This window comes from Bombyx mandarina, chromosome 06 (assembly GCF_030267445.1).
Source record: "Bombyx mandarina strain Sakado chromosome 06, ASM3026744v2".
NCBI classification, from domain to species: domain Eukaryota; kingdom Metazoa; phylum Arthropoda; class Insecta; order Lepidoptera; family Bombycidae; genus Bombyx; species Bombyx mandarina.
The window spans coordinates 12,757,805-12,772,294 of NC_143213.1; the positions used below are offsets into that span (position 1 = coordinate 12,757,805).

Below are 14,490 nucleotides of genomic sequence, written 5' to 3' on the forward strand. Positions count from 1 at the left end.
TCGCCCAAATTCTATGTATCGTACTTATAAAGAGAATTTTTGGGTTATCCTTTTTTTTGTGATTGAAAGATTACTGGTGGCCCGGAGGCCTTTCCTGTTTCACCAGGACATGTAGGCGAGCAAAGGCTCAGCCAGGAGGGCTGGGATTTGCTAACAACTGGCCGAGCGCCTCCGAAGGAAACCTAACAACTCAAGAGCAATTGCTTCGCGAACGAATCTACTACCGGATCGGAATCGCGACCCACTGAGAAGATCCGGCGAGAAACTCAGCGGGCTGATGCATGGGTTAGGTTGCGGGTTATCCTGGCTGAGCCTTTGCTCGCCCACCTGTCCTGGTGAAACTGGAAAGGTCTCAGGGCCACCAGTAGGTAAACTCTCAATCAAAAAACAAACAAAAAATTTGACCAATTCTTCTTCTTCTTGTATACGTAGCGAATCGATTTATTTTTCATAATAAAAACTTAAAAGACTCCAAAGTATAATAATTAATTAGAATATTAGCTAACGTTGTACAATAAGTAATCGTTTCTCAAGGAAGTAATTTCTTAGGTGTCGTTAGCCAGCAAACTAGCAGAAACGGCAATGGTACAACAGCAAGACTTGAATCTGTTGGACTATTGATAGACACGATACCGCTGTGCCTTTAGAATGTCACGATGTAATTAAGTAATTAATGCAATGAGATTTAATTGTGGAAAATATTGCTACTACACGAAGAAAAGCTAACTAAATTAAATTGATACCATACAATATTGATACTTTGGTAACCCCGTTTGCCAAACAACTTATCGCAACTCCGAATCGATCCGGTGGAAGATTCAGCGAAGCACTTCTCTTGCTAAGGCTCGTGTAAGAAGTAAAAAATGGAGAGGTTAAAAAACTCGCACTAAGCAGTAAGCACACAGTCTAGATCATCACACATACAAAAGATCTACAAGTCTGTCTGTTTACTGAACCTGAAAGATAGCAAATAAGGTTTTAATTGTAGGGTCGTTTTCAGATAAAACACCCACCTACTTACGAAACTGTAAGATCGTTTGGACGTCAGAAACCTTGGCTTTAATTATTTCTAATACGCCTTGATGATCATTAAAATGATAAATTAGTCAAAAACCATTAATTGGCATTAGAATCACTATATTTAGAAAATAACAAAATTTGCCGGTCGGTCCAAATAGCGTAAGCAACACAGAAAAAACTACATCGATTAAAACAAACTTTAAACCATATTGCGTTAGAAGTTATGTACTCACTACTCGCACTTAATAATAGTTAGGAAAAAAACAAGCCTGTTCATCACAAAATATTTGCCCGATGTGCGAATCGAACCCACGACCCTCGGCGCAATAGACTGCGGCGCTAACCACTGCACCACCGAGTCAGTCAGTGTATAATAATATGTTTAAAATTTGTTTTAGTCAATGCCGCTGTGGACTCCAGTAATCAACATTCAGGCTTCATAAATGCTAAATAAATTACACTTAATTATATGTATAATACATTGATTATATTATTTCAAATCGGGAAGCTCATATTTCTGGGGGCGGTACCTGTTTTTGTATGCACATTTGGACGGGTCATATCCAAAAAACTCATTCACTGAGATTGGAACAAAATGCTTACGAATCAATATAAAGACAAGTGTCTTAACGTAACGTCAGCATAGGTACATTCAATTGATAAGCGATTGATAAACCTCACGATCATAAGGAAGAATTAGCACTAAAGTCAATTATTGTAACAATTTAAAACACTAAGTAAAAGAAACATAATAATTTTCACAGAGATCCCAGAGGAAATAATATCAAAAAGATATAAGAACTGCCGAGCGCAACAGCTGGTCGACGCTTACCGTACGTACGGACATCTAAAAGCTACTATAGATAACGTAGACTACAGAAATGAAAGCAGGTATTGTATTTTTCAAAACAATGTTTTTAGCTTAGGGCTTTTATTATACCTCCGAGCATAGTTAATTCTTGTAAAGCAGTCAGTCAAATTTACAAAATATCAAAACGCCAAACACAAAAAAATAAACCCATTGCAATTTTAATTAAAATTTAATAACAGGTAACCCTCCGATATCACGGTATTTTACACATGGTTCCACTCTAACACGCAAAAGTATAATTCCCCAAAGCCATCTTAAGTATAACACGGTGCTTCTACAACACGATAGAAAGATTTTTGTTTAAAATTATTTAGAGTGTTGTATGCACTAGGACTATTAGGTACCCCTCACATGTTGGTCTGGGTGAAGGGGGCCTAAGAAGACGACGTACAAGCTGCTCTGCACGAGTTTTACGCAAGAGCATCCGGGTGATGGAAGGCTGGCTATCCTCGACCCACGCTAGCTCTGACCCAGTGGGGTATTCCATAGGATAAACCACTATAACCGGCGCCATCTAGGCGGACTTCGGATAGCCTGCCGACCGAGAGGACTGGTGGTCGTGGCGCCGACGACTGCCGGTCCGGCGTGCCAAAGGGGAGGGTGATGGGAGAGATGTGCTCCGCACTAAACACTTTACTTCCCCCTTTTGCCTTTTCATGAGTTCTGACTCATGCGAGGTTCGAACATGGGTTGTTGAGCGACAGGAGGTTTTAGTCAGTTCGACTCCGACATACCCCGCCCTCTATCCCCAGTGGAGGGCGGCGATATCCTCCTGACCACAAAAAAAAATGCATTAGGAACCGGATAAGTGAAATTTTACTGCTTATTTTTATGTAATTTTATATGTATTTGATTCTAGTTTCATATAACATGGTTTCGCAAAACGAGGAACTTTGTAGGAACGTATCTAACTTATTTTAAGAGGGCTACCTGTAATTAACATCTTTGTGATATTTGTATATGTAAGCTTGAGGGTAGATATTATCTTGTTGAACACCAAGTAAAACGAAGTCACCTTTGGTTTCTGATTTAATCAACAATATGTTAACTTGACAATTCACTTTAACACTTGTCCAACTTTAACCAGTACGTACAACAGTCACTGAATCACACAACGTAACAACGATATAGTAAGTGCACCGGGCAAACGCAGTCGAACGAATGTTCATTGCGAGGCACGTACCGCCTTTTTATACTGGCCGGCGCAGCTGGCTTATTTATGAGTCACTTCTGTTGCACCTGTTGTTTGTGAGTCGAACGACACGGCCGGCGCACCTGGCTTGTGTGAGTCACTCCTATTGCACGTGCTAAACAGAAATATCGTTAACGCCGTCACGGCCATACTGACGTGCGCTCGTCCTCGTGCGCGCATTCTTATGGTATGTCTGTGAACAACAAACGTGTTCGTTCATCCTGACATTAACGGATGCAACTTAAAACGTGGTCTATGATATTAACAATCTAGTACGGTTCGGTTCGCATAATTCTTCAGAAAATCCTATACTGGCTATAAATAACCTTCAGACTGCTTACATACCTGGGCCAGTTCATTTAAAACTCTTCAGGTATGTAAGTATGTCCCTTTTAACTTAGACCGGAATTGTTATCCCTTCAGTTTTTCGAACTGGACCGGATAATGCTAGACCGAATCGCAATCCCTGTAGCTAATTGTTGTGGCTAATCTGGATGAAAATCCCTATAGCCAAGCCATTGGACCGGACAGACCCTTCAATGACTTCACACTTTCTTTTTTTTTTTTTTTTTTCTCTTTTTTTTTGCTAGTCCGGATTAACATCTCTCTAGCCACATACAATTCTCTTTTTTTTTTTTTTTTTTTAATCTGCGTGTACGGTAGCGTTTGTTAAAACATTTCTTAAACCAGAACATTTATACGGAATTTCTTCAGAAATAGTGCGAGACCGACCATCGTTTTCTACATTTCTAACACCTGCACCTGAGGTGCCTGAGCTTACAGACATTGTATCACTACCCACAGACTATGTTTGCTGTATCGCTATTTGCGGACAAAAATGTCGCTTCTATTGTCAGTGATAGAGTCGTCATCATTAAGATCAGTTTCATGAACAAGATTAATTAACCCATCTGTGTACGCCGTCACGTCATCGTCACTATAATTTTCAGAAATTTCTAGTAGGCCTGACGGGCCTCGAGGTATTTCACGTAAGTTTTCATGGGGAAATTTGTACACTCTATTAGAACTATTTACATGTCTCAATTTATACCTATCGTTTTCCAAAACTGCAGTAATGTTGAAGGGACCTTTACATTTTCGGTCAACTTACGAAAACAAAATCCCCAGCGGAAAAGAGGTTGACTTTAGCTTTGCCTCGACTAAACCAAGCTTCTGTTTGTGCCCTTTTTTTTATGTTTTCGCCGGTCTTCGACCGTGCTAAATCAAGATCTGATCTAGAGGGATTATCACTCTGTTGAAACTTTAAGATATTTCAAGTGAACTACCCTGAACGGCAAACGTCTATTCTATTGGAGTAAACCTTGTTACTCGACAACGTGCACTATTAAGGGCGAGTTGAATATCCCCTAAGTGCTCTTACCATCATGATTGGTCTAAGTTACTTTCAGATCAAAGAGTGACTTGTTCATGAAACCGCTTACCATTGAATAAATTACTATGACTTTGTTTTATAAGACTACATTCTGACCCTGAATGGAACATAAAGGGGAAGCCAAAACCACTTATCTGTAACACACTGAAGCTCTGGAACACACGTTGACGTCTCTGGTTGCACCTGCCACAGCACCTGGAGCAGTGTCGTTTTTCTTCTTGTAGCGCATGGAACACCCAGAAGCTACATGACTCGCATCACCGCACACGTAACAGCTGACTTGCAGGCGAGAGCCGGGCGTCCACGGATGAGGAGGTTGTTCAGGTTTTGCTGGAATATCGAAAAAAGTTTGAGAGCAGTATCTGTCGCAACACCCTTCGGCACGATGCCCAGGTTTTCCGCAGAAATGGCAGCTTCCACGGAAAAAAACTTCGAGAGCGTTTTGGTTCTTTATCAGGATCTTCGTTTTTTCTTTTGAGGGTAAAGCCACGTAATGTGTGAAATAGACGATTTTTTGTGGTAATAACGACAGAGTTCAATTCCCGACGGATTCTTTCATCACACTGCGACAGTATTGATATAACAAATCCGGTGGCTATTTGTTCTGGCACATTAGCGTCGGGAATCTCCTTTATAAGTTGCCATAGCCGGATACCGGCTTCAGCTGGTCCCTTTTTGCTTTCCATTTCAAATTTAATAACCAGGTCGAAGTGGTCTTGCATCATTAGATAATTTTGTCAGCATCTCTTTAATAGTAGGCCAGGATATCTTACCAGGCTGTATTTTTGCGAGGCAAGTAGCAGCTAGAGCCTTAAGCGAATGTGTGAGAGTCAAAATTAAATCGACACCATCCAATACTTCAACTACTTTAAACGGCCCTTTAAACTTCGTATCTAATTTCGTTTGATTATGCTCTTCGTATTAATGTGTGGACGAGCTCACAGCCCACCTTGTGTTAAGTGGTTACCATAGACATCCACAACGTAAACGCACCACACACCTTGAGATAGAAGTTCTAAGGTCTCAGTATAGTTACAACCGCTGCACCACCCTTCAAACCGAAATACACCGCTGCTTCACGGCAGAAATAGGCAGGGTGATGGTACCCGTGCGGTCGATGGCACTATACGGAGCACCCGTCTGGTGCCACGTCCTTACCCACGAGAACGTCGCCGCGCTGCGACGCCGGCAGCGCGCGATCGCAGTCAGAGTTATTCAATGATACCTCACAGTCTCCTACGAGGCGGCGCGCCCTAGCGCAAGTGCAGCCGGAGCGCGGGGGCTCCAATATCGGCAGTCCGTGCTGGAGGCGTGGTCTCGTCGTTTGGCGGACCCGTCGGCCGGCCTCCGTACCGTCGAGGCGATCTGCCCGGTTCTCGCGGACTGGGTGGGCCGCGACCGCGGAAGTCTCACCTCCGGCTACCTGTGCAGACTCACAAGACATTTTACCACCATGCAAACTTCTTACCGCAACAAATCTTACCAGCCACCACGCAAACTACAATTTTACGGGTTCCACCTCTCTTACACGATGTTACTCCCACACTGAGGAAGCCAACCGCGAACACATGTCAAGCACGCACTTCACCGGAAAAACCTGCATCCGCCAGCGGAACCCGAACACCGCCGCATCGCCAGACACGAACGCACCGGACGTCTTATCTTACAGGTCACGACGACTTCAGATGTGTCAATTTTTCTTCCCCACGGAAACTTGCTTGCTTTCTTGTTTGCTTGCTTGCTTGCTGGAGCCCGAAGTCATCGAACGTGTAGTGTTATTGGTATTGAATCGAGTAGATTCTAAAATTTCAGCGACAATTCACAGTCTCATGTCCTGGTTTACTGTACTAGTGCCATGTAACTCTAGCAGTAGTCATTGGCTTAAAAACGATTCGTGTCGGAACTACCCACTCGTCATGACAGATCCATTATTGCGATCGAAGTTTCACTTGAGATTTGCACTTGCCTTAATTTCTTGCAATAGCTTGTTACGTGTTGTATTTCCGTTAGTAAATGCCATGTGATGAAGTAGACAGTCAAACTGGGCAACATGAGCCAGAACGTAAGATGTGACGATTTCTTCGTGGCTCAGATCTTCCATCGAGGTAACAGAGACGTTATTACACGACTTACGTATGCTGCATTCACGCTCTTGTGGCGTACCACTACTAGTATTCTGATCTGCATCATGTTTTTTTTGCTGTACTTCGAACATGTTCAAACACGTCACGCCAGTGAGAGTAGAGTCCTGATCTCACTTCTGATGTATGCTTGAGGGTAAATATTATCTTGTTGAACACCAAGTAAAACGAAGTCACCTTTGGTTTCTGATTTAATCAACAATATGTTAACTTGACAATTCACTTTAACACTTGTCCAACTTTAACCAGTACGTACAACAGTCACTGAATCACACAACGTAACAACGATATAGTAAGTGCACCGGGCAAACGCAGTCGAACGAATGTTCATTGCGAGGCACGTACCGCCTTTTTATACTGGCCGGCGCAGCTGGCTTATTTATGAGTCACTTCTGTTGCACCTGTTGTTTGTGAGTCGAACGACACGGCCGGCGCACCTGGCTTGTGTGAGTCACTCCTATTGCACGTGCTAAACAGAAATATCGTTAACGCCGTCATATATTTATTATTAGCTATTATTCGCTAAAATATTTGGGTATTATCATCTGAAGACGTCATCATGAGATGATAGCTTAACTTGCTGCCAAAGCCAAATATAAAAGGCTCTTATCGGAAAGTGTAAATATCAATCTTATGTCGAGCATCCCAGCCAATATTAGAGCATGCTAATAGATTTTCACACTACAAACAAAAAATGTTTAAATCGATTGCCTAACGGACTAATGTTTCAGGAATATCAAAGAGCTGCATTATTCGAGGTACGGTCTCGATCCCGAAGAAACAGTGGACACGGGACTCCTGTATGGTTATAGCGGGAACAACTCGATTAAAAGCTTAGTCGATGAACTGGTTAAAATATATTGCGGGCCTATATCGTATGAGTTCACGCATTTGGAGGTAAACCCTATTACAAATTATTCTCAGCTACACACATGAAGGTGCTTTTCAAAAAAAAAAGAAGATCTAGATAAAATTACACCAAACACTGTTATATTTGTAGTTTTTATGTGAAAATAATAATCTCTTTAAGGAATTATTGTAACATCAAAATAGTTTTTTTAGTTTTCGAAAAACAGCTAATGAGATAATTCTAATAGAAATTATTCTCGCTAGTCAGAAGCAGAAAGAGAATGGTTCGCTCAGCGCATCGAAAGCGGTGTAGATCCAGTGGAAAACGATCGAAGAATCGAAATTCTCAAAGAATTGCTCCATTCTCAAGGCTGGGATAAATTCCTCTCAATCAAGTATCCCACTGTGAAAAGATATTGTGGCGAAGGGGCTGAATCATTATTGACCTTCTTTTCGACCTTATTTCGACTTACAACATCAGGTTAGTACGAGATTTTTGGATTTATTTTGTAAAAAAAATCCATAGCCTTATGAGAAATTTTCTGATTTACTCGCATGTGTTTCATGTGTGTCATAATCATCATCTCAGCCTGTTGAAAATAGACCCCTTCAATAGATCTCCAGTGCAGCCGGTCCGTTGGCACCTACATCCAACGTGACCCAGCGATTTTTATACCATTACGATATTCATTTGCGGATTTAAAAATTTTTGAAGAAGTATATTGGCCGGTAGAAAAAAAAGAACTTCAAACCACCAATCGAAAGCGTATTTAAAACCGTGCCTTTTGTTTACAGAAAGAATAGAACAGGTCATCTTAGGAATGGCCCATAGAGGGAAGTTGAACGTCCTCAGCGGGCTATTACAGTGTCCTCCGGTGAAGATCTTCCACAAGTTTACAGGAAGACCAGAGTTTCCGGACGAAGCAAACGCAGCTTGTGATATTTCAACCCATCTCAGTAAGGACTACTTCGCTTCTTCGCATCTTATTCCCTATTTTTGTTAGAAGTTTTCAAACGCGAGACTGTTATCTTTTTCTTCTTCTCTTAGACTTCTTATCGACTTACTTTTTTTCGATTTCTCTTAGAGCTTTTTGTTTATTCATTACCCAAAAATATAATTTACTTGACGAAATAAGCCAACATCAGTAATGCTAAGACTAAGACCTCAGTGTGACATTTCATTTCAAATATTTAATAATCTTTCTTCATCATAAGATCCTTAAAGTAAATCATTGATTTGACTCATGAAATTTTAATATCTCTTTCATATCAAATTGTATTCTCTTTCATATCAAAAATCATTATTAGAATTTTAAAGGACAAGGACGCTCGATTCAATGATTAGTAAAATAGCCGGCAAACTTCTTGAGCATTTGTTGACGTAGTGGGGGTAAGTTTGCGCATGGTACACTCACGTGCAAAAACATTATTTACTCTGCGTCATAATGCAATTAAATTATTAAAATCAACATATGTATTTTTTTATATATTTATTAGAACATCAACAAAAAATGTAGGTTAATAATTGTAATAATTTAATCTTGGGGTAAAATACATAGATATTCCTTCTATTAAGTCAAAACTAGAGCCAGGTCTTGGTTCAGTTGAAGCGAAGCTGGTATTTGTATTATTTTTTTTCGTTATCATGATCTTGACCATCATCATCACTGTTTTCATCACCCGAGTCGCTATCATCGTGATTAGTCGACATAGGGCTCATCGGTGTAGTTACAACTCGGTCGATTCGGTCTTCTTTTTTGTCTATAATTAATTATTTTTTGAAGATATTCGATTCGTAGTAAGTAATCGAATGTTATTTTTTTCAATTACCAGCTTCCGATTATTTTCTGTTCTTTTTTTCCATCTAAAGCCTAGCTCTTTCATAATACGTCGTAAGCTTCATTCCGAGCCATTAAAATTTATATCTTCTTTAAAATTTTCGAAGCCTTTCTACGGTACGGAGTTTCGCTGCTTGTTATGTAGTTATTATGATTACATCTTTTTATTACAGATTGAACGAAACTATCCATTCCGGTAACTTTCTTCTTCCCTGATCTTTTCTTACCCGGAGTCCGCAACACGGCGAGCAAGCCAGAGCCTTTAGCTTCCTTAATAATGCACCTAACAGTCCTCACTGATGGTTTTGTTACTTCCGAAGTCTGTTTTAATTTTTCCATATCATTCTTCCCCTGTTTTATAATGAAGCAATATACGTCGTACACAATTTTTCTACCCTTTCTTTTGAATACTACACCGGTTTGTCGCGGCATAGTGTATGTTTTATAAAAAATCAACAAACACTCAACAAATAGCAATGGCAACAAAGTCCACAAGTAATTATAACAAATAACTTAACGATTAATAACGATAGACTTTAATAATATAATAACTTTCCACTGTACGCAAGCGTAGTTTTGGGAGCAAGCGGAATGAGGGCGCGGTGCGGGACGCAAAGTTCGACTGATCTACCAATAAAGCGCTCGATACGATTTTCCCTGCCGTCGCGCCTCACCCTCACCACCAAAGTGATCTAAAATTCGGTTCTGCGCAGTCAAGGTCATGCTCAAGATGTTTGCCGGTTACTATAGCTATACTTTATTGTACAAAATTGTACGAAAACGTAAAAGCTGCCACCCACCTTGAGACTTTGTAAGTCTAAGTTCTATAGCACAACGGCAGATCCAAAGAGAACATGCAGGTTGAAAAAAAATATGACAAATATGACCTACACGTGTGGATTTCAAAAAAAACAAGATTATCAATAAATCTATATATTTTTTTTATTTTTCAGGTGCATCAATAGACATAAAAGTGAACGATAGACATGTTCGATTTTCCTTACTAAATAATCCCTCACATTTAGAGGTACGTATATAAACACACACAGCGAATCACCTATTGTCTGACAAACGCAGACAGAGCTTATCCGCAGTCATATATTGAGACAGTACCCATATAAGTTAGAGGTTTTATTTATTGCTTATCTGGGTGTACGAGGTCACCACATCACAACGCAAATGCCGCCACCCACATCGAGACATGAGTTCTAAGGTCTCAGTTTTCATAGTACAATGGCTGCCCCACCCTTCAAACCGAAACTCATTACTGTTTCACGGCTGTGTGGTAGTACATACCCGTGCAGACTCACAAGACTTCCTACCACCAGTAAAAATGTAATAATGTGCTTTCGTTTTCAAACCTTATTGAGAGTCCTAACACAACAACGAACCCTTAAATCATAATCAAAGAATGTCGTAAATACAAATAGCTGTCACTTAAGCTATACAACTTTAACAATTTATCTTACGTCGTACTGGCGTGAAGAATGGTTTAATCGTATATGTAGAGCGATGCGAATTTTCCTGGGTATTTGTTTACATCTATGAGCTCTGGGAACCAATTAACATCGGGTTGGCCGTGAGCTGGTCCATCTACGAAACGAAAAAAGAAAAGAAACGAATTCTAAGTCTCAGTTTTATATAGTACAATACAATAGACATACGGTACAAAAACAATTTACTAAGTACCCTAATTTAAGGAAGAATATACTAAGGTTCAATGTATATGGAGCTCTGATGAGATGTTGAGCTACCGAGTGATTTCAGGCCGTAAACCCTGTTTCAATGGGAAAGACAAGGTCAAAGCAACTGCATTTAAAAGAGGGACAGTACTCACTGGACGACTCCTCCAGAATGGGAGACAAGGTGCTGAATGTTCAGGTACGTGACGCATTTTGAAGTTACCAGAACAATTACAAATAACTATCCAGCAGTAATATAGGTGAGGATGGTAAGGTGCACAAAACCACCACCAGGTCAGATTATAGACCCCCTTCTTGGTGATCTTTTCCTCAATCATACTGGTTTACTATAGCAAGCCCGCACGGGTGGGTACCACCAGCTCGTCTCTTTTTGCTGCCTAGGAATCTGACGTATCAGTGTAATACAATTTACAAAGTGTAATAGGGGTCCTTATATCTGGAGGGAAACGGCATTCCCCATCAAGCAAACCATCAAAAGCTCTTGCCTGTCCGTGCCAACAATTACCTTTTCTCCAACGATCGCATTCATTTTTCTTGAGACTTATTTCAAAAATGCCTGTATCAGGTACATGGAGACGCAGCGTTTACCGGACAAGGAGTTAACCAGGAGACTCTGATGCTCTCTCAGGCTCCACACTTCAATGTGGGCGGGTCCTTGCACGTGGTCGTCAATAATCAGGTACGTACCGACAAAAAATTGTCTTCGTTATGAATCTCCTTTTCTTGACGCAAATTCTAGTGTCTGCACTTCAACGTCTAATAAAGATGAGGTCTGCACCATGAAACCTCTTTTCATCTCTTGTCTTATATGTAAGAGCACTGGTCAGCAGACAGGTGACTGGTATTTTAAAAAATATTGCATAAAGATATTTTTTTCGATCAAAAATTCGCTTAACTGGCGTTAAAACTATTGATAAAATTTGTAACACTTTTTTGAGGAGAGCAAGTTATGAATTTTCAGTACTTTAAATATAGTAGGAATAGGCTTGGCTGTGACCCTGGTATTGCTGATGATTGGAGACGTGACCAATCTGTGTTCGAACCTAATTGAAATAATGAGGATACCACCATGGATGAATTCGTATTGAGTAGTCACATCCAGGTTTTAGGTGGTATTTTCACCTATTTTGTGTCATTGGAAGCGTGCTGACTATTATTACAGGTCGGCTTCACCCTGCCGGCGTATCGGGGTCGTTCTTGTCGCTACGTCACGGATTTAGCTAAGTGCATATCGGCTCCTGTTATTCATGTAAATGGTGACCATCCGGAGGTAAGAACTATTTTGACACGGATTAAATACATTCATACACAGAAAATGGTAATGGTAATCTTTATAAATAGATCGCTCCGTTTTTGATGAAGCTTGGTATAGTTATAGTTGGCACTCCAAGATTCCTGGGCACTTCATGGTTTCTGCCACAGTGCCGTTAAGGTACAGATATTGCTGCCATGTTAGGAAGAGCTCCCCGGGTTGAGACCCGTGAGCTCGCCTAGACATGCGGTGAAGCCAGAATATCCTCTCGAGGCTACTGATAGTAGGTGTACAAAGAATAGATAGGAGGTGCGGGTAGTTAGAAAAAAAGTTTGTTTATCATGCAATTGGTGATAGTCACCGCAGAACGTTACAAAGTTTCACTTGTAGTCGAATACAGGCCTGATAAGTGTATCTACATACTTAGATGTATAGTTTTAAGACGAATCTCCTCATTCCTGATTCGATTGCACAGGGAAATTACGAAATAGCACTCTCCGTTTCTCTTTGAGTGACCTTGAAGCCTTCGGATAAGGCCCGTTGTGAGCGACCCAGAAGGTAGATCGACGACCTGTTGAACCTTGTCGTCGGTACTTTGAATACGGGCAACGCAGTACAAGGCCTTGTGGTGAGGCTTGGGGGAGGCCTAGTCCAGCAGTAGACATATGTGGGCTAATAGATGGATGTAAAGAGGGAGTTAGGTAGAAATTAAAGGATGTTAACAAATCATACTTTCAGATATTGATGACCAAATTTTTTATTGCCATTTTTAATTGCCAATTCAGTCCACACACTAAGCACAAGCCCAGCCTATTGGAAATGTTTACGTAACTTTATGGCTATCCACTTTTAAAATTACATTCCAATATGACTTGCTAATAAAATTACCCTCAGCTAGTGGTGAGAGCGACGAACATTGCGTTCGAGTATCAAAGGAAGTTCCGTAAGGACGTCTTCATAGACTACAATTGCTTCAGGAGATGGGGACACAACGAACTCGACGACCCGACCTTCACAAATCCACGTCTTTATAAATTAATACACAACAGGAAGTGAGTGTAATGCATTTTCTTTTTCATTCTTTAAATACTGAATACGGCCCACATGGTCATTCTAACAGTCAGTGTAAATAATGTGCATAGTCGTAATTAAAACTACAATATTTTAAGTTTCATCTCGGTATTTGCAACTTTCGTGATTACAGACTGTCGATGATGATAATAATAATACAATAACACTTAAAAAAAGCGATCAATCCGTAAAACTAGCAAAAACCGAATAAAATTCGAATGCAGATAGTAATATTCTGAGAGCTTAATATAAAAGTCAAATTGAAAAGATACCGAAAACGTATGATAAAACTAATAAAATGCTACGGGATACGTTTCCTCGAAGATCCCAATTGTATTCAGCTCATATCTGAATCACAAAGACTTCTATCGACTTCAATCTCTCGGAAAAACGCAATGTCAAAATACTTGTAGATGTTTTTCGAACAATCACCATAGGGAGATGGACTCTTTGAAGTTACCGATCAGGGAAGCCGTGGATTGTTGGGCGGAGAGCCCGTATTCGCAACAGGATGAATGCCGACACCCACATTGACATGACATGTATTCTAAGACCCAATTGTACTGTTGTAACGCATGTCCTCCCAAATCTCAATACATGAATGCCACGTGGAGGGAATTTTCATAAACATGCTGCCTACCTGCGCGGAATCGTAATACGAACTGACGTTTATAAACAAAATAAACGTCTTTTAATTAATGCCATAGCAGACAGATCGATTGGAGAGCCTTATTATCAGCAGTGGACAGCTATAGGCAGAGATGATGATGATGACCAGGTGGAAAACCATACGGCACGCCTGCTGGCGGATGGCTGCAATCGCCCATGGACGTCAGCAATGAGAGGGACACAGCAAAACCGTCTCTAGTCGCTGTATACTCAACAAAAACCGCGTGAAGATGGATATGTCATAACAGGAGGAAAACACTTTGAAGGGATTTTTATTCCAAAGCCGTGCTGTAAACCTTGTCTCGATCTTTGCGACTAAGTAATTTCGGTTAATATCTCCATTGACAGTATGAAAATTAATGGACACATTCAGGAGGGACGTTATAAAATATGATCAGATAAAATAGACCAACCTTGTAGGTACTAACAAAACGTACCTACACTTAAAGATTATTTTTTAGATTGTAATAGTTAATTCGTCTTTTGTTAAA

At 40.5% G+C, this 14,490-nt stretch overlaps 1 protein-coding gene across 1 annotated transcript in view; it reads left to right on the forward strand.

Moving 5' to 3' along the window:
* The window catches only part of LOC114252985 (putative 2-oxoadipate dehydrogenase complex component E1 homolog), a 31,122-nt gene that overhangs the window by 299 nt on the left and 16,333 nt on the right, over nucleotides 1-14,490 (forward strand). The window contains exons 2-10 of the mRNA XM_028187712.2: nucleotides 1,785-1,911; nucleotides 7,349-7,514; nucleotides 7,731-7,947; nucleotides 8,262-8,423; nucleotides 10,258-10,331; nucleotides 11,072-11,185; nucleotides 11,573-11,686; nucleotides 12,170-12,277; nucleotides 13,154-13,311. Coding sequence (XP_028043513.2) covers nucleotides 1,785-1,911; nucleotides 7,349-7,514; nucleotides 7,731-7,947; nucleotides 8,262-8,423; nucleotides 10,258-10,331; nucleotides 11,072-11,185; nucleotides 11,573-11,686; nucleotides 12,170-12,277; nucleotides 13,154-13,311 — 1,240 coding nt within the window. The remainder of the gene's footprint in view (nucleotides 1-1,784; nucleotides 1,912-7,348; nucleotides 7,515-7,730; nucleotides 7,948-8,261; nucleotides 8,424-10,257; nucleotides 10,332-11,071; nucleotides 11,186-11,572; nucleotides 11,687-12,169; nucleotides 12,278-13,153; nucleotides 13,312-14,490) is intronic.